Source organism: Arthrobotrys flagrans (genome assembly GCF_004000055.1).
Source record: "Arthrobotrys flagrans strain CBS H-5679 chromosome Unknown unitig_3, whole genome shotgun sequence".
Classification (NCBI taxonomy): Eukaryota; Fungi; Ascomycota; class Orbiliomycetes; order Orbiliales; family Orbiliaceae; genus Arthrobotrys; species Arthrobotrys flagrans.
The window spans coordinates 2,849,231-2,868,352 of NW_027137547.1; the positions used below are offsets into that span (position 1 = coordinate 2,849,231).

At 46.2% G+C, this 19,122-nt stretch overlaps 8 protein-coding genes across 8 annotated transcripts; 3 read left to right on the forward strand and 5 right to left on the reverse strand.

The window, feature by feature from the left end:
• Positions 1 to 33: 33 nt before the first annotated feature.
• On the reverse strand, positions 34 to 816 carry DFL_002200 (uncharacterized protein; the record flags this gene model as incomplete). The annotated part of the gene is made up of 1 exon (XM_067630952.1): positions 34 to 816. One exon carries the CDS (start codon positions 814 to 816, stop codon positions 34 to 36), a length of 783 nt encoding a protein of 260 aa, XP_067493544.1.
• A 442-nt stretch (positions 817 to 1,258) lies between these two features.
• DFL_002201 (uncharacterized protein) lies at positions 1,259 to 2,752 on the forward strand (the record flags this gene model as incomplete). Its single annotated transcript, XM_067630953.1, has 8 exons — positions 1,259 to 1,358; positions 1,482 to 1,566; positions 1,696 to 1,998; positions 2,074 to 2,180; positions 2,244 to 2,364; positions 2,431 to 2,519; positions 2,579 to 2,666; positions 2,722 to 2,752. The coding sequence occupies 8 exons, from the start codon at positions 1,259 to 1,261 to the stop codon at positions 2,750 to 2,752; spliced, it is 924 nt and encodes a 307-aa protein (XP_067493545.1).
• Positions 2,753 to 3,019: 267 nt separating this feature from the next.
• On the reverse strand, positions 3,020 to 4,349 carry DFL_002202 (uncharacterized protein; the record flags this gene model as incomplete). Its single annotated transcript, XM_067630954.1, has 3 exons — positions 3,020 to 3,078; positions 3,139 to 3,508; positions 3,576 to 4,349. The coding sequence occupies 3 exons, from the start codon at positions 4,347 to 4,349 to the stop codon at positions 3,020 to 3,022; spliced, it is 1,203 nt and encodes a 400-aa protein (XP_067493546.1).
• Positions 4,350 to 4,606: 257 nt separating this feature from the next.
• DFL_002203 (uncharacterized protein) lies at positions 4,607 to 6,205 on the forward strand (the record flags this gene model as incomplete). The annotated part of the gene is made up of 3 exons (XM_067630955.1): positions 4,607 to 4,702; positions 4,769 to 4,869; positions 4,945 to 6,205. The coding sequence occupies 3 exons, from the start codon at positions 4,607 to 4,609 to the stop codon at positions 6,203 to 6,205; spliced, it is 1,458 nt and encodes a 485-aa protein (XP_067493547.1).
• Positions 6,206 to 8,059: 1,854 nt separating this feature from the next.
• Positions 8,060 to 10,401, forward strand: DFL_002204 (uncharacterized protein; the record flags this gene model as incomplete). The annotated part of the gene is made up of 3 exons (XM_067630956.1): positions 8,060 to 9,178; positions 9,253 to 9,485; positions 9,588 to 10,401. The coding sequence occupies 3 exons, from the start codon at positions 8,060 to 8,062 to the stop codon at positions 10,399 to 10,401; spliced, it is 2,166 nt and encodes a 721-aa protein (XP_067493548.1).
• A 2,026-nt stretch (positions 10,402 to 12,427) lies between these two features.
• DFL_002205 (uncharacterized protein) lies at positions 12,428 to 13,521 on the reverse strand (the record flags this gene model as incomplete). The annotated part of the gene is made up of 4 exons (XM_067630957.1): positions 12,428 to 12,683; positions 12,899 to 13,008; positions 13,081 to 13,157; positions 13,308 to 13,521. The coding sequence occupies 4 exons, from the start codon at positions 13,519 to 13,521 to the stop codon at positions 12,428 to 12,430; spliced, it is 657 nt and encodes a 218-aa protein (XP_067493549.1).
• Positions 13,522 to 14,559: 1,038 nt separating this feature from the next.
• Positions 14,560 to 16,140, reverse strand: DFL_002206 (uncharacterized protein; the record flags this gene model as incomplete). Its single annotated transcript, XM_067630958.1, has 1 exon — positions 14,560 to 16,140. One exon carries the CDS (start codon positions 16,138 to 16,140, stop codon positions 14,560 to 14,562), a length of 1,581 nt encoding a protein of 526 aa, XP_067493550.1.
• A 534-nt stretch (positions 16,141 to 16,674) lies between these two features.
• On the reverse strand, positions 16,675 to 18,873 carry DFL_002207 (uncharacterized protein; the record flags this gene model as incomplete). Its single annotated transcript, XM_067630959.1, has 6 exons — positions 16,675 to 17,570; positions 17,625 to 17,808; positions 17,864 to 17,996; positions 18,055 to 18,203; positions 18,261 to 18,498; positions 18,758 to 18,873. 6 exons carry the CDS (start codon positions 18,871 to 18,873, stop codon positions 16,675 to 16,677), a joined length of 1,716 nt encoding a protein of 571 aa, XP_067493551.1.
• Positions 18,874 to 19,122: the final 249 nt, after the last annotated feature.

A 19,122-nucleotide genomic window follows, 5' to 3' on the forward strand; every position in this document is an offset into this window, starting at 1 on the left:
ATCGTACAGAACATCTTTATCAAAAAGAAACTTCTACTCTTTTTTCGCTGCCTTTGCATCTAAACTTCTTCTCTTTAAGAAATTCCCCAGTAACCTCCAGCCAATCACCACTCCTGTCGCCGGCCAAAAAACTTGCATAATCATTGTCCAAATCCAAGGTCTCCGTCTCTTATACCTCTCCACGAACAATCCGATCTCCTTCTCCAGTTCCTCTTTACTATCGTTATTCCAGATGACGACATCGGCGAATCCGATCTTCTCGTCCAAAGGCATCTGGCTCGCTATCCGCTTCTCTCCGTCGTCCCTTGTCAAGAAAGCATCGCGTTTTAACAGTCTTTCCAGTTGTATTTCCGGTTCCAACCCGACCAACAATGATACGCCGCAATAGACATCCAATCTACTTTCAAAAAGTAACGGAATATCTAACACAACAGCCCAATACCCCCGTAACCAATAATACACTATCCCCCTAAATATCGCCCACCGGACAGCAGGATGAACAATCCCATTGAGTATCTTAATATCCCTCCTATTCGCCTCCGAAGTACCGAATACTCTTCTACCGAGTACCTTTCGGTTTATACTGGGACCGTGGGGGGAAGGGTTCGGATCTGTTTCCGGGTCGTGGAGGAGTCCCGGGGTGGTGGAGAGAAAGCTTTTGAGGATTTTGCGGTAGGCGGGGGTGCCTGGGAGGATTACCTCGTGAGCGAGGGAGTCGGCGTCGATTACGGGGAGGGAGTGAGGTGGCGAGGAGAAGATTTTGGAAACGGTGGATTTGCCGGTGGCGATGCCGCCGGTTAGGCCTATTAGGAGCATTTCTTCTCTTCCCTCTCTCTATCTTTCGGATTCCTTTTTTTGTTCTTTCTACGATTCTACGATTCTATCGTTTTCGGTTTTGGTGTATTATAATCGAAGTCGGGAGGTTATGTAGGTAGTGATGATGGTGAATGCATTTGGTGACACCGGAGCAGGAGGATGGAGATGAGGGATCCGGCAGGGGAAATGTTAGGATGTATGACATACATGTGTTTACGCCTTGCGCAGGAGAAGACGCAGCCCCGGTTGTCGGTTATCGATCGGATGGCGTAATGCAAATGTTTCACCCTGGTCCTGTCTCTTATTTCTCGTCTTGGTTCTGCTCTCATCGATAAACTAGTGCGGGTCTTGGTCAGAAAGGTCTTGAGTTCAACCGGTGTTCTTCTTGTTCATTCTTTGCATTTCATCCCATCTGTTCATTGTTTCTTATAATAAACCATCAATGGCAAAGAAGAAGGTCCTCGTAACCGGCGCGACAGGTCTTCTGGGCCGCCAAGTCGTTAGAGCATTTGATGAGGCGGGATGGGAGGTTATCGGCACGGGTATGTCATGACATGCCATTTGGATATGGTTTTTTTTTTTTTTTTTAAATTTGCGGGGAAGACCCGAACTTTTAGGCCGCGTTTAAAAGGGCGGATTCTAACGAAACGTGGAGCCACGGTCAGGCCTTTCACGTGCGAACCCACCCCGGATTCTAAAGGTCGATATCACGAAGGGGGAAGAAGTGGAGAAGGTATTGGACGATGTCAAGTATGATTCCTTTTGTCCTTTTGGTGCTTCAACTTTAACTTCACAAATTGTGATTACATAATTGAAAATTTCTTTTTGAGGTTGTGTGCTAATTGAATGCTTGCCTTTACTTTTCTTTTATATATGCAGACCGGCCATTATCATCCATTGCGCCGCTGAAAAGTCACCGGATAGATGCGCTAATGATCCAGCCGGCACCAAAGCCCTGAATGTCGCTGCATCCCAGCTCCTCGCCGAACAAACTGCCGCTCGTAATATCGTGCTTGTATACATTTCTACTGACTATGTGTTTGATGGAACTCCTGGTGATGCACCATATGAGGCTGATGCGGAGACCAGTCCGCCAAATTTCTACGGCGAGACGAAACGTGATGGCGAGATCGCTGTGATTAAGGCTAGCGATAGGGCTGTGGTGCTTAGAGTGCCGTTGTTGTATGATTGCCCCCTTTCTATCGATCGAAGAGGGGATAAACGAGAGAGGGTAGCTGATATTGCTGGACGGGTTAGGTTTGGCTCTGGAGATAACTCTGAGAGTGCGGTTAATATTTTGACCGATACCATCTGGAACAAAGCCGGCAAGGAAAAGGTTGATATGGATCATTGGGCGATTCGATGTGTGCTCCCTCCCAACCTTGGTCTTCATCTTGGATTAGCCTTCTAACCAAGTGATACAACAGATCCGACGAACACGGAAGATGTCGCCAGGGTTCTCAAGGATATAGCGGAAAAGTATACATCGGAGGACCCGACAACTCTCCCGAAGATTCTGCAGTTCAGCTCGGAGGATAAGTGCACCAAGTATGTACCCCCCCGAACTATCCAACTTGGTGGACATAAAATAACCTGGCTGACATGTTGCCGTAGATACGAAATCTGTGAACGGCTCGCACAGATTTTGGGCTTGCCAATGCCTCATATCATTGCGAATAGCACTGTAGATCCGAACCCCTCTGGTGAGTTGAGCACCGTTGAAGATACACCTGACTACGTCGAACGTTGCTAATATTAGTAGTTAAACGTCCTTATGATTGTCACTTATCGACTAAGGCGCTCAAGGATCTTGGAATCAATGTCACGACGATGGATTTCGAAGCTTGGTGGTAAGTATTTCAAAATTATACATTGCTGAACGAGTACTTACATTTGAGCGTCAAGGAAACGAGAACTTCGCGCATATAGAAAGTGACGAAGCACTTGAAAAGTGAATTTGGCAGATGCATCGCGGGACGTTTCATCATTATTGCAGAAACTTGCACATGTCATTCTGGTTCTGTGGACATCAAAAACCATACGAGCATAACATTAGCGATGCACATAAAAACGGTTGTATTTCGAAGTGGCTAATGGAGCTTACCTCTGATAATACAAGCCCATTTCCTCCACACCTGGTAGCCTTCATATGGTCAATAAGGAAAAAGAGAAGCGGCGCTCCTTTTAAAATCAATTAGAACTTTTAGGAAAGAAGATCTGCGACGTTCATTGGCATCTCATCAATCTGGGTGGAATAGTACACTAAAATCTTTATCAGTATCGTCTAATCTCGTACCTTTGGAAGAAACAAAGAACACTCACATTCAATATCTCTCAAAATTCTGACATCCTCGCTGGTGACGAAGTTGATAGCAACACCCTTCCTACCGAATCTTCCGCTACGACCGATGCGGTGGATGTAGTTTTCACGGTTACTCGGCAAATCGTAGTTGATGACCAAGCTGACTTGTTGAACGTCGATACCGCGTGCCCAGACGTCTGTAGAGATCAAAACTCGAGAGTTTCCCTGTCTGAATTCACTCATAATGGCATCTCTTTCCTTCTGTGCCATTTCTCCGTGCATGCTGGAAACGGTGAAATTTGCGTCCCGCATCTTGTCGGTTAACCAGTCGACCTTGCGGCGGGTATTGCAGAAGATGACTGCTTGAGTGATTGTGAGGGTATCGTAGAGCTAGATTATACCGAATATTAGTATAATGACGTCAGGTCGGTGGTATTGGCGGGGGGAGAACGCATACATCGCAAAGAGTATCGAATTTCCAGTCCTCCTTCTCAACAGCAATGAAATACTGTTTCAACCCTTCCAAAGTCAATTCATCACGCTTGACAAGAATCCTAACCGGATCTGTCATGAACTTTGTCGTCATATCCAGGACATCGTATGGAAGTGTAGCACTGACAACCACGACCTGGGTTGCTGGTGGCAAGTAACGGTATACATCGTAAATCTGCTCCCTGAAGCCCTTGTTCAACAGTTCGTCTGCTTCATCAAGAACCAACATCTTGATATGACGAGTGCGTAGATTTCGACGACGGATCATATCCGCCACCCGACCTGGAGTTCCCGAAACAACATGCTGTCCGTGGTCGAGCTTGCGGATGTCTTCTCCGACATTGGTTCCACCGATACAAGCGTGGCATTGAACGTTCATGTAATCTCCCAATGCCATAACTACATTCTGAATCTGTGTCGCCAATTCACGGGTCGGAGAGAGTACTAATGCTTGTGTTTCACGGAGCGAGGTATCGATGACTTGGAGGATCGAAATGGAGAATGTGGCCGTTTTACCGGTACCAGACTGAGCTTGTGCGATTGTATCACGGCCCTTACAGATCTGGACGATAGCACGAGATTGGACGGCCGATGGGGATTCGTAGCCGTACGCGTAGATGCCACGGAGGAGATTTTCTTTCAGGTGCATGGCCTCGAAGGTCGGGGCGACGGTGACCTCCTTGGAGGTGGTGAATTCTAGGCGCTCATCTTCGCGCTTGTCGAGTCCGGCGTCGGCCATGATTGTGGTGTAAGGATGGTATATTCGTGGTAATTTAGGTTGGTTGGCGGTTGATTGGGAGTTGAAGATGTGAGAGGTTTAAATCTGTGATCTGGGGAAGAAGCGAGAATTTTTGGATGGAACTCTGACTCGACAAACTATTTTGAACTCCGGCGCGACTCTAACTTCATCACCACTACCTACTTACTTAGCCACCGCACAAGATTGAGAAGAAACAGCGCCGGCTACACCGTTCCCTTCCAAACCTGATATTTATAATGACGACAATCCTCGAGAATCAGCGTCTCCTCCATGAGGAGCTCGAGCGCCTCGAACAAGCCGTCGCGGACCGTCTAGCAGAAGAAGCGCGAACAGTAGGACTCACGATTAGCTCCAAGAAGTCCGCCATACGTTATACATACTTACTCATGTTCATACAGATACGCGATCGTCTGATCCGAGATCACGAAGTAGGTCATTTCTTGACTCGATTTGAGAACCAGAGTAAACGCTTATACGATCTCTACACAGATGAAGATGGGTACGTGACTTGCCCCCCTTCCTCCATACTTCACCGTCATGAACAGCTAGCTAACTCGATAGGGGTAACTGTTAGATCACGAGAAAAAGAGATAAATAATCTCTCCCACGGCGACCCATTCGTCGAATTCTACTCCCAACTAGGCGAAATCCGCGATTTCCACCGCCGGTACCCAAACGAACCCGTCGAAGACCTCGCGCGAACCTACAAGCGCCGTCCACCGCTCGAAGGCGAAATCTCAATGATCGATAACATGTTTACCGGCGAGGAATTCCACGGCCGTTTCTTCGATCTTACCCAATTGCACGAACAGTATCTCAATCTTAAGGGTGTGAAGAGGATATTATACCTTCATTATCTTAACATATTTGATAAATTTGAGGATTTTCCGAAGGTAAATAAGAACGATGCGTATTTCACGTATCTGACGAATTTGGCGGATTATCTAGAAGGATTCTTAAGGAGGACGAGGCCGTTGAGTAATCCTGATGCTGTCATTAGAGGGTTTGGGGATGAGTTCGAGGAGGCGTGGAAGGCGGGTACGGTGGCGGGTTGGGAGAGCGGTGCTGCTGTTGAGAAACCGGTAGGGATCTGGTGTGACGCTTGCGAAAAGGCGTTCACAAACGAGAATACCTACAATAGCCATCTGAACGGGAATAAGCATAAGAAGGCAGCAGCGGCTAAGGGCAAAGATGCAGCTGATTCTGGTGTGGCGAAGCCCGTCGAAGCGACAGAGAATTTGAAGCACAGAGTTATCGCCGAACGTGAGTTCCGAATCAAGAAACTGACGGAGCTCATGTCGAAAGAACGGGAGGACACCAAAACCAACGTTGAGCGTAAAGCTTCCCTCACAGAACGTGAGCGACAAGCCGAACTCGAAGCCCTATTCCAAGATGCTCAGGTTACATTGGGTGCCACCCACCTGGATGACGATGACGATGAAGACGATGAGGATAAGATTTACAATCCTCTAAAACTTCCGCTTGCATGGGATGGAAAACCTATACCGTTCTGGCTGTACAAGCTCCACGGGTTGGGTGTCGAGTACACTTGCGAAATCTGCGGTAATTTCGTATACATGGGACGACGAGCATTCGATAAACATTTTACGGAAGCTAGACATGTTCACGGATTACGTTGTCTGGGAATTACAAACCCAACAGTGTTCAGAGAAATCACACAGATTGAAGAGGCATTGGCATTCAACGATAAATTGAAGACGGATAAGAAGCAGGCACAGGTGACACAAGACAACGTAGTGCAAATGGAGGATGGAGAGGGAAATGTTATGCCTGAGAAGGTTTACTATGATTTACAAAAGCAAGGACTGCTGTAGAGGATATCATCTGTTTTGTAATGTTACTCGGAGTTTGGTTCGGAAATTCTTTTTTATACAGACTGGGAACCATGGGATTCTAATTCTTATATTGTATTATAAATTACGATCTGAGCATCCGACTCTTCTTTTCTTTCTCCTACAGGCCTTCATTACGAAGCTTCCTGAGTTTCTTAATCAGCACTATAGAACTCGGATGGTAAACTACCGCTTCAAGGGTATTAGCACCCAGGTGCACCCATAGCTCGACTTCATCTCCGCCAACCTTCCGCTCCTCAAACTTCTTCTCGACTATGCCTATAATCTCCCCCGCCGGTTTTTTAAAACTTGTACCCAAGTTTTATGTGTATGACTGCTTCGATACCTTACTCTTCCGAAACCAAGGCTTATATAAACTTGGCAATAGCCTGCTGACAAGTGAATCCGAATACCTATTACATTCGATTGGTCAAAGGGAGAAGATGGAATGAGCCAGTTGACTCGCTGAGGAGGCTTTTCTGGTGACAAGTTCGAAAATACACTTCTACTTTCTCCCCTACCCAGACCTGGTCTACTTCTTCCTCCTTTTCCAGTGTTGGCCCGTTTTTCTTTTATAGACCGAATTTCTGCCGAGATTGAATACCCCCAAACCTTCGAGTTTTGAACGGGAAAGCAGAAACTTCCGGTGTTTCGGTCGAGAAGGAGGGGGGCATGAGCCGCCATGGGCTCTTCGTAGCCATCCCGGAATGTTTTATACCGAGAAGTGAGGAGGGAATGGGTTTGCAAGATGATAGTTCGCTAGTATGTACATGTTTGGGCGGCGGAAAGATGGTCTGTGACTGAGAGATGGGAGAAAACTTGGGTGAGGAGTTCGGCGGGGAAGTATGCCGATTTTTTATGCGTCACGAAGCCTCAAAGCCTTTGGATTTTAAATTCGATTCCGATATATGAAGTACAAGATAAAATCGAGTAGTGATTGATCTAAGTCGAAGTTTGAGTGCCGTATCTTAAATTTATACAGGTTTGTCAATGCGATGTGGAGCTACCCTTGCTATCGTCTGTGCTATGGTAGTCATACACGCATATTGTTAGCATGCCTACACACTATTCGATACTTCGGAAGGGTGTGCGAGTGATCCCCGACATAGGAATCTCGAGGACTGTTAGATTCTTGTATTGAGAGTAAAAATGAAATGTCGAGAGTTTTTCCACCATACTTTATATTTATTCAAAGAGCTCTAAATTATTGATTTTCAACACCCAGGCGCGTATGCGTCCTATCATCGGTAAGGTGTTGCTGTTGTATTTTCTGCCCAGCTGACCGTCATGCTTCAACAAGACCATAAACATTCCGACTCGAGATCTCACATCGTTCCTGTAAGCTCAATTCTTTATTAAACTGCTTGATTTAGAAATAAATGAACGACCGGGCTAGGATCTTGAAATAATGAGCCAGGTTAAAAATTCGCCCCTGTTCCGAGAATGAGAGTAGTCACGCGGAACGACTACTCGATGCAGGCCGGAGCTTTCAGCGCGGCTTTAAATTTCTGTGTAACAATGACACACGATGCAACATGCACATATCCGCCCGTACGTATGAAAGGGAACGGAGGCTTATTACGTATAAGTCAAACTGAAGAGAGATCAAACGCGAATAATAATTCTAAAGCACCTTTAGATCCCGATGCTTTCAGATATCAACTAATCTCAAGATATCTTAGTTTGGTCTGGCGCTGGCCAGCTGGCATCCGTCGCGTTGACGTCAAAATCCAACATTGCCCATACCTGCTATCGACGCTGGTGGATCCTCAACTAGCATCGACTTCAAATATTCTAATTAGCTGCTTACTTTGTCAACATTAACGTTAACTTGAAATGGTTTATGAAGACTCAAATTCCGATTTCAGCTCATACGATGAAGTCCCTGAGTTTTCCGGCCTGGCTCGTGACAAAGCTCCAGCTCCAGCCAGCCCATCAACAGACATCGTCACATGCCAAGCGTCACAACTCCCAACAAACACTGGACATGGATCTATGCCACCAAACTTAGACTCCGGACCTCATCATATTCTAGAAATCGAGAGTCCTCAATATGCCGAGATCAAAGATGATTTTAGCGATGATAATGAGTTTGAGGACTTACAAGAGTCCTCAGCCGGTTCTTCAACAATACATTCTTCATCTGCTCGAAATATCCTTCAGAAAGCCCATCTTGTGTCTACATCTCGAAAATTCAAAGCTCATCATTATCATACACACCACGAACGGAAAGGGAAACGAAAACCCCAGAGATTATGCCAAGAGCTTTCTAAAGCCGAAGCTGGCTCCTCTCGTCCAACAATGCCACCAACGAATAAATCGAACAGTTCATCCCATCCTATCAAATCAAAAGTAAAACATGCCGTATCGTCTTTCTCGAAATCTCACCCAAAGCGCCTTCCAAAAGTTCTTGCGTCAAATGCTCTTTCGAATCATATTTTGGGTTTGGATCTTGATCCATTCCGTCTTACAAAATCCGATGTGGAGTTTATCCAACTAGTTTCAAAGCGTCGCTTCGAAACCGATGGGCAAGTAATCAGCGAGCGTGAGCAACGACTCCGTGAGCTTAAGATTGCTAGACGAAAGATGTTGGTGAACTGGGTTTCCGATCGACATATTCGCTCTGCATCGGTTGTTGGAGGGAAAGCTTTGAAATATCCCGACTTTGATAAAACCATCGAAGAGGAAGGCTTTATGAAATACTTTGGTGATGTGGCTTTATATCTCTCGCAAAGATTTATTCCCATCTACACGAGTCCCTGGGAAGAAGTACCACGGTACGAGAGTTCTAGGACATTGAGCCATTTTGAGAGGATCGCTATTGGGATGGCACCGTTCCAAGAATGGGCAATGGTTATAAGAAATGTGTATAGATGGGAGGATCCAGTTAAGACGGCGAGGTGGATGGGTATATATATAGTTTTATGGTGGTCAGGATATCTGATTACATTTGCTGTAGGTGGATACTATATCTCCTTACGTCCGATATTTTATCGATATAGTTCCTGATAGAATTTCTGTTTGAACAGTATGCGTACCTTATCTCGAGAGTTTTGAGGAACCGCCAGGATTGGAACGAGGTGAAAAGAGTCAAGGGGGCCATATATAGAGCCAGAGATCAACAGCAGAACGTACGGCGAATCACGGATTTAATAGAACGACACGGTTCGGACGGGTGGGTTGAGGCGCTTCCTGATAGTTTTGGTTCATGGGCGCAACTTAAACTTGGGGATTTCGCCGATGCGTTGGAAATTATACGAAAGTACGTGATAAAATTCTTGAGATTTCATTCGCGGCGTCTGGTCTCGAGACTAGATTTCATCTATCGTTGTTTAAATATGCTGACACAAGGCCGCGGGTGTAGTTTCTACGAATGGCGAGACCCAGAACAGACAGTGTGCACCCTTATCTTCTTCGGGGTATGTCTGCTTATTGGGGTGTTGACAGACATGGCATATTGCTGGCGTATTGTCACCTTCGTATTTGGTCTCTGGTTTTTTGTTTCTTCACCCATCGCTAGTCGTTACCCACGGTATCGGCTAGTCGTCAGCCCTTTCAAATGGGTATTCTGGGGAATTCCAACACATGCCGATATTGCATACTCGGAGTTTCGGGCAGATGCCGCGAATGCTGTTAGCGATCCGGATATGAAAAAGAAGTCGGCGAGGCGAAATGCTAAGAGGAGGAGAGCCGCGGATTTCGAAACACCCGTTATGGTTATTGATGATGATCTTGAGGGTGAGGAGGAAGGCGACGAAGGATGTACGACTTCGCCGGATCTGGATGACGATGATAATTACGACCCTGAAGAATTAATCTCGCCTCACGATATGGAGCGAGATCCGGAGAGTTTGAAGGGAAAACAGTATATTGGGGTAATATACTGTGGGTTTAGGTGCATTTATCGAGGACACCCGGGGAAGCTATACCTCTCAGATTACGGATTAGTGTTTGAAACGGAGGTTAGTAAGAAAGTGATGCTAGAGGTCAAATGGAGGGATATACAGAAAATCGAAAAGGAAGAGACTTTATCGATGGGGAAGGTAGGGAAGGTGCATGCGCTTGGGGTGGCTATGGCCTGTGGGGAAAGGATTAAGTTTGAAGCAGTGCTGAGGAGAGATATGGCGTTTAATCGGATCATTGGATTTTCGGGGCTCCAATGGCAGAGCGAGGCCTAATTAAGGTATCATGATCAGTCTTGGTACACCATTGACAAGACACTATGAATACATGATCATGCATGAGGCTTATTATTTGTTACATTTGTTCAATTACTTGGTGTATAATATTCTAGTAACTAGAGTTGTCAGACCATATTAACATAGTCTCGAGGGCCAACTAAACCTTTTCTGCTGACTATCTAAGTAAGCACCTCCGCCGTATAATTCCGTTTATGGGACTTCTACATATCTGGATTAGACACTTGGTCAAGGCTGAGTCTTGGCTAAGGGTTGTTGTATTTTTTGCGTTGCCGTTCGCTTCTGATAAGAAAATTGCCTGTTTCCACCCTGGATCCTTCAACCCCTTTCAAGTTCTGCCAGTGTCTGCGTCTGCCAGCAGTTGCCAGCAGTCGCTGACCACCTGGCCTTTGCATCGAATCCGGTCGAAAAACGCTCTTGCTTGCGCTGTCCTAATTGAAGTCGCAGGCGATGACTCGATATTTACACCCTACGCATTACATCCGTATTGCGAGCATCTGATTCTTCGAATTCCAATTATGACGGTTCTCGACCCTACCCTCGTCTGTAGCGACGGTTTCGAGCCTTTCATCGACCGCTGAGAAACCATTTCTCTGTTTACGAAGTATATAAATATCAACTATCGATCTCTCCTCCGTCTGATTTTTGTCGGCCTCAAATACGACTTCAACTAGCGCGGTGTGTAATGCTAGGGTTTAGCCATGGAACGTGCGTTTTTCGGAAGGATCAGGCGGCATCGACATTCTCCTCTGATGGGTGCGAATATTCACACTCTCTCGTCTTGTTCCTGTGGAACATCTCTTCTATAAGTCACTGTTGCCTCCCAGGCTTGTGTGACAACGCGTTCGTCTGGCGCGATATGGCTTTCGTCTTCTCTAAGGCTGGGCCGGATTCAGATACTGGTTAGCGTGGTGGACGTTATTTTATTAGGAAAGAAACCAATCAGCTATTATGAGCAAATGTATTGGTCTGGATTTGTTGGGTTTGACCACGGTTGTGGCTACTTGCTTCATTCGAACGCTTATCATGGCAACTTAATATGTCTCGTGCTTGGTTCCCATTTGCTTCAACCCCTTTCATTGGGTTCGATTTTTTCTTGTGCTCGCAAGTGGTCGGTGGGAGCCTTCCGTGGAAGGCATTTGGGATTTACGAGATTAATTTTTGTTGGGGTTTTCCCTTTGGTTTAAAAGATACTCAGAAACCGGTAACTCAGTTCGCGAAATTCTGCGGTGGATTTACAAATACGATGACACTCCTTCTCCGCGATTCTCCGCCCTTGGAAGTTATTGGCCAGCCGATTACGTCCTGGGCCTGTTGGGAGCAAAGTCGCCATGTGACGGTGCAGCAAGACTTGGAGAGGTATAGACACCGGGACCTTATCGTTTACGCAGCGGGCTGAAAAGAAGGGATGCAACAAGAATAGCTGGCGTACTTGGCAGCTGCTTTTGTTTCATTTGTTCCTCTTAGCTCGCTGCGTAGGCGGTACGGTTCGTTCGTATAGACCATACCTCTCGATACTTGGCCTTGCAGTTGCCGGAGTGGCGATGGTGAAAAGCGGTAGCGGGAATGGTGGAAGGAAGGAGACTGGAGGGGGGCTAACGGTTGACCGTGGCCTTATTGCTACTACGACGAGGTTCGTAGATGTTGAGCAGAATGCTCAATGTTCCTGTCTTGCTGTGAGAGGGCATGACGGGCAGGGATTCACATTTACCACGTTTGAGCTTGGTGAAGAAGTGTTCTCTGGTGCAGACGGAAATGTCATTCCATAGTGGCCGCTGGCTTATAGATTCATGTATCTAGCTAGCTATAGGCGGACAAGAATGAATGAAATAAACCCTTAAAAACACAGACCCATGATTGTAACATGCATCGAAGTTGCCCCTTTCATTGGTAAAGGCAGAAAGAAAAGAATGAGTGGAAAGTCAGGAAAAGTTCGAGACCCTAGACCTATCAAAAGAATCTTGCAAGAAGTGAGACCGAAAGAAATAGAGGATACTCTCGCGCTCTACAAGACCCTGACCAAGGCTAAACCGTCGAAGACAGGAAGGATGAACGTTTCAACACGTTTATCTGCGGCCAGCAGGTCGTTGAATTCTTGGAGGTAAGGGACTTTACTGCTGGCGTAGGCATCCGCGACGTTTGGATTAACTTCGCTTGCATCGACAACGAGGCCCTTCTTGAGCACGTTATCTGCAATCAGAACTCCATCCTGACGTAGGAGCCCAAGCCCCATGATTGTATTGAAGTACGTGACGTAACTTCTAGATTTGATGAAGAAGTGGGAGGTCAGATAACGATCACCGGATAGCAGGGGCTATTCGGAATGCAAATCCACCTACTCTTTGTTTGCATCCAAGAAAACAAGATCGAATGGCCCTTCGGGAACCAAATCGACGAGCATATGAAAAGATTGAATATGTGAGTTGCGTGTTTCCCTAATATTCCACAAAACACTTATTTGCATAAAGACACTGACGTTTTTTCAGCAGGGCCGAGAACAAGGGAAACGAAATGGTCAACACCAGCGTCCTTGAAGGCTCGACGGGCGATCTCTCCGGTCTCTGGGTTGATGTCCATGGTGATGATCTATTTTGCTAGTTTTGTAAGTTTTCAATCACTTACACCGAAAACAACTTTCACGGGGTATAAAATGCTTACTTTGGCACCTTCGACATCCTTTAGGGCCTCCGCAAGAGCCAGAGCGCTGAATCCAGTGAAGCAGCCAACCTCCAGGACTATTTACGCATCGTTTGGTCAGCGACAACTCCCAAAGCCCTTCAAGGGACACCGTTTCATCACGACAACGTTGTCGAATGAAAGAATGGATGGAAGAGATCTGGTTTTTGGAACATGAAACAAAAACAACGGAAGAAGGGGGTCCTCACTCTTCTTGGCTCCAAGGCTACGAGCGGTCCAGAGCAGGTATTGAGCTTGCAGACGAGAGACCATCATCTCAGACTTATCACCAAGCTCCTTCTCGGTGAGGTCTGCGTGACGGCCGATGTGGTCCGGAAGAGGAAGGGACCTCTCCCTGTAATACTTCAAGACGGCTGTGGAGACAGTCTCGTTGGGGTAGAGAACGGCAATCTCGTCTTTCATGGTTGCTATTGATGAGAAGTTGATACTTTTTGATGGAATAGGAAATGGATTGGTATGTTAGATGGTGATCTGGTTCTGAACCGAGGTTTGAACCAAGCAGGGGGAAAGACGAAGGAGAGGAAAGATGAAGGGTGAAGGAGAGGAAAGAGCAAGTGGCAAGGAGACTAAGTACCCGTGAGGTCTCTTCTGAGGGAAAGACAAAAAATGTTTGTGGGAATCCAGCTGGCGCGGTGCATTATCCGGCAGTATAGAAGAGCGTTCTGTGGGCTCTTCATCACGGTTTGATGACTCAATCCTGCCAGGCGCGTATATTTGGACGTCGCTCCGGGCGGCATCGCATGGTTGAATCTGAATCCTATGTGGTCTAGCTGTTCGTTGAATATTGAGTTGATGATGTTATATTTCCGAATTAGGCACTGCGTCTACGAGATTCGGACTTTATCCGACTTCAACGGCCCGAGTTCATGGTGGGAGATAACGTTATTTGGGCATTTTTGCTCTGGTTTGTAGTATATGTGAAATTGTTTACTGCGCTAAAGGAAATTCGAAGGCTAAAATCTAGAAGGTCCAACCGGAGAACTAAAGGTCATCTTGGATCCGAAGATTTCCTGTGCTGCACATGATATATGCACAAATATGAAGAGAGTTTCTAGGCTTAGGCTGTTTATAACTGGCGGTGGGATATATCTGCTAGACTTGGTGCATCCTACATGGCTACGGGTTTGGCCCAGCCAGGTTCTGGAAAGACCGAAGTTTATAAAAGAATTCGAGTTTCGTCCTCTCGATTGATCAATAAGGAGGTTCGTAAGTACCGAGTAATTAATCTATTTTCTTTGCATGCCAGCGTGAAACTTGGCACTGACGGGGTATATCAGTATCGATCTTGAACACACGAGTCATTGTTCCATCAAGTTCGAAAGAATCGAACCCAAAGAATCATCTAATGTGTATTTAATGTATCGTAACTCTGATACTAGTACGCTAAGTCCGTGGTTACTTTGTATGCTAGTGCTTGTGCCTCGAATTTTCAAATGGACTTCATGTCAGTAATGGCTGGCCTATGACCTTCAACTTATTTCTCAAAGTCTCTCTCACAATCCCTCTCTCATCAAAGATTGTTTTCTGACCATTCATAATTTGGTATTTCTCATGTCCCTTCCCAGCAAAAACGACAGTATCGCCCTCCTTTGCAATTTCCAATGCATATTTAATCGCCTTCCTTCTGTCTATTTCGACTTTTGTCATAGATTCCTTACCCTTATTCTTAACACCCACCAAAATATCCTCCGCAATCCTTTGAGGATCTTCCATTCGGGGGTTGTCGCTTGTAATTATGGCCAAATCAGCGAGTCTTGCAACTACGGAACCCATATTTACACGCTTCGACCTATCTCGGCAGCCGCCACACCCGAATACACAAATCAATCTGCCTGTGACAGATTCTTTGAGCGCAGTAAGTATTTGTTCTAGTGCATCAGGGGTGTGTGCAAAGTCGACAATGACGGTGAATTGCTGTCCTTCATCGATGAATTCCATGCGTCCTGTTGGCGCTTTGGCAGAGCTTAACCCTTCTTGGAGGGTTTCAGGAGGGATTTTGAGATGACGGCCAACAGAGATCGAAGCAAGGCAGTTGTAGATGTTGAAGCGTCCGACTAGAGGGACATTGAAGGGTATCGAGCCGTGTTCTCCATACTTTTTAACAGAAAACCCTAGGTTGCGGTGTGAAATCTCGATTTTTTCAGCCTTGATGTCTGAATTTTCCGCGATACTGTAGGTAGTACATTCGTAAGCCGCCTCTTTTATGACACCATCAATCAACTTGCGACCGTGTTTGTCGTCCGTGTTAATAACTGCAGCAAAGCGTTTAAACTGCATGGAATATTTTGCAATATCTGTAAAGAACAACGTCTTTGCCGCCCAATATTCTTCCATAGATTTATGGAAATCCAAATGATCCTGGGTGAGATTCGTAAATATTGCAGCGTCAAAAGCACACCCTACCGCCCGCTGAAGTGCCAGACCATGACTTGAAACTTCCATAGCTACAGCCTCGACTCCGGCGTCTAGGAACCTAGATAGTAGTCTCTGGATATCTAAACTTCTTGGTGTAGTAGAGGTACCAAGATCGACCGAAGTATTTTCCGTCGTTGCTCCGAGAGTTCCGATAACACCAACAGACTTGAAGCCGGCATGGCGAAATATATTGGCCGTAAGGTTTGCTGTGGTAGTTTTGCCATTCGTGCCGGTTACTCCCACTAACACTATCTTCCTCGACGGATGGTCATAGAATTCAGCAGCCATGAGTGCTAACGCCTTTCGTGCGTCGGGGACGAATACTCTCGTGACTGAATCCGGTAGGCTTGAAAGTATGTCCTTGCCTTCGGCTACGATAGCCACTGCGCCCCGTTTTATGGCATCCAATGCGATAGTAACCATCCTGCCTCGTTTTTCATCGTTGAATTCCTCATACAAGTCTTCATCCAGCGGGACGCAGATAAGCGCAGAGCCAATGACGACCTCTCTTGAGTCGTAGGAGAGTTGTGTAACCTGAATGTCCTTGTTGCCACTAGTTATTTCAGCTTCCGGGAGTGGAGAAAGAAGAACCTCGAGGGTGGGCATTTTGAAAAAATTATATTTGTGAGTGGACACAGATTTAAGTAAAACCAAACGTTGGCTGTGGTGGGGATTATAGTATGTGGCTTATGCTAGATAATCAAATAGCTATAGTATCTGCTGAGGCAACAGGAAGTGATTCATGAAAACTTTGCCTAGTAACAAGCTCTTACAAAGTAGGGCGGGTGCGTAACTGGACTTAATGTGAAGTTGTATATTCGGTTCTTGATACCCAAGCTCCTAAACATTTATACATCCCTGGCCGTCAGCTGGCCGTCAGCTGGCCGCATCCCTGGCTAACGATTTGGGGAAGACAATGGAAAACCCAACACTTTGGTCGCGGACCGCGACTATTAAACTCAAGAGAAGCACGCTAATAGGCGTTGACTGGCGTTGACTGGCGTAATTGATCTATGTATATGTGGTGATAGGGGTGGCCGGTTATATGCGCACTCCGGAGTGAACACTCGAAACTAAGATAGATCTAATTTCAGAAAAAAAAGTAGCTTTCTCGCGCTGCATAGATGAGCACCAAGCGGTTCATATCCTCGGATGGTCCATGTCCAACTGATTCCTGATATCTCTCACCATAGCTCTTGAATCCTCAACCATCAACCCGGCATCAAACAACTCCTGCGCCAGCTGCAAAGCCCTCCCCAAATTCAACCTATCCTTCTCATAATGTGCCAACCAATTCTTCGCCGTCGCAATATCCTCACTAGGTCCCAAATCCGGCTCGGCCTTCAAACACATCTCCATATAATGCACCGCCTCATCACTTCTCTTGACCCGTTCATACAATTTTGCAATCTTTATTAGCGTCTTGGTGTTCAATTCAAAGTCATCCCATTGATTTGCAGCTGCTGCAGAACTTCCGGCATTACCGGATAATGCGCGCTTATAAGACTTGATTGCGTCGTCTGGACGGTTCATCTTTTCGTAACAGGCAGCCATTGCGGCCCACATTTGACTATCATATGGGCGAAGGGCGCCTGCACGTTGGTAGTAGTAAAGGGCGTAGTAATTCATTTCGAGCACTTCGTATGCCTGGCCGAGGCCATACCATGCGCGGTAGTCCTTTCGGTTTACATCGATGGCCCGGCGGTAGGATTCGATTGCTGCGTGTGTATTCTTCAATTCGACGAATTCGTGACCGAGGAGAGTCCATGCTGATAGGAAGTTGCGATCGAGGTTGAGGGCGCGACGGAAATACATAATGCTCTTTTCATGCTCAGAGCGCATTGAAAAATAATTTCCGATTACACAGCAGGTTTCCGGGCGGAATTTGTCGGTTGCAGATGCGACTTGGGCGACGAATGCCAGCTTCGAGCGCTTATCCATGACATAGAGAATGTTCGAATAGTGGTCCAGGAAGTCAAGGCGATAAGGGTCATTTTGCATGATTTCGTCGAATATCTTTTCCGACTCCTCATAATCTGAGAATGTGTTAGCTTTAAACTTTTGTTGCGAGGCGGGACATCAGACAATACCTTTGACATGATAAGATAACAAGGCTCTTTGGCTTTTCAACCACGAACTCCTCGGAAAAACTTCTGTCAATTGTTCGACTAGAGTATAGACGGCCTCATTGACGTGGTAAAGTTCTTGTGATGCCAAAAGTTGGAAAAAGCGTGTCATGAGATGATCTGGCAAATCCTGCATGACCCGATTGACCTAAACTTCGTTAGATATTGTAAAATGAAGCGGAAAACAGACTGCATAATCTTACATCTTCAACCGATCGGGTGATGGTCTTGAGCTCATCCCAAGTAGCCCAATTGTATGGGTAAGATATCACAGACCGGACCAGCGCCTGGTAAGCTGGCTTCTCATTCCGTTGTTTGAGCAGTACTACGCCATAGCTGCATCCGCCATATTAATCCTGTCACTTTCTCTAAGAGGGCAACAAGGGTTACTTACAGATATAGCAAAAATGTATCCTCTTTGTTGTCTGCGAGCATGGTTTCGAGCTTCTTAGTCAAGATGGGCAGCTCCTTATTTGCTGTTACATTCCCGTCCAGCGGCCCTAGTACCATCTCGCTTTCTTCGTCTTTCCTCTTTTCGCCGGCCTGTCGGAGGACATTAGCGCCACGATACTCTAGGATTCAGGCCGAAGCATAACCTACCATAAATTTTGCATACAAGCACAAAAATGCCGCCTTTGAACTAACACACCCCTCCACCACCCTCGCTGCTCGATCGAATTCATTTACATTGAAATAAGATTTAGCAAGATGGTACTTGTCTTCTTCGTCGTCATTAACAAAAGTGTCAAGTCCGTCATGGGGTAGTGAAGACTGATCTTTCAAATAATGATGCGATGAAGGGACATTTTGAGGGAGAGAATTTAATTGCTCAGCTAGCCTAATATTTCGCCGGAATTAGCATATATGTAAGTATCACAGAGTGTAACAGTCAAAGACAGTGAAGGAACGGAGTTACGCTCTTCAACTTTTGAAAAAAAAAAACGTGGAATAGAATGCGTCATTCGATGCTACACCCAATAACTTCCAGAATTTCGAAAGTCCCCTTTTGTTTTTTAGTTGAAGGGGCGGGTATATTGAGGGAAGGAGTATCCGGGAGGTAACATCTAGCTAAAACGGATGGGATTGGAGGTACATACCATTTAGCGGCATGGAAAAGGCATCTTTCCGAGCTTCTCCTGGCTGCAATCCGTAAATCCTTCCGTAATATCATGAGATCGTGCTTAGCGAGCTCAGGAGCTGCCGGGGAGGCCATCTTTTCCTTCCAGATAGAGTTTCCGAGCTAGGGAGAAGAAACGAGTAATCTCTTTAGAGGGGAGATTGCCCGACTGTATCACGAGGACAAAATGAGAAGTATGGGTCCAGTCCCTGATCAGATAGAACTAGATTTAACTGACTTCAGGTGTATCTCAAGGACCTTTCAAGGTTAAAGATCGGTATTTGACATGCCCGGATCACAGGGACGATATATGTTGTGCAATGCCAGGATTGTCCCCACAACCAC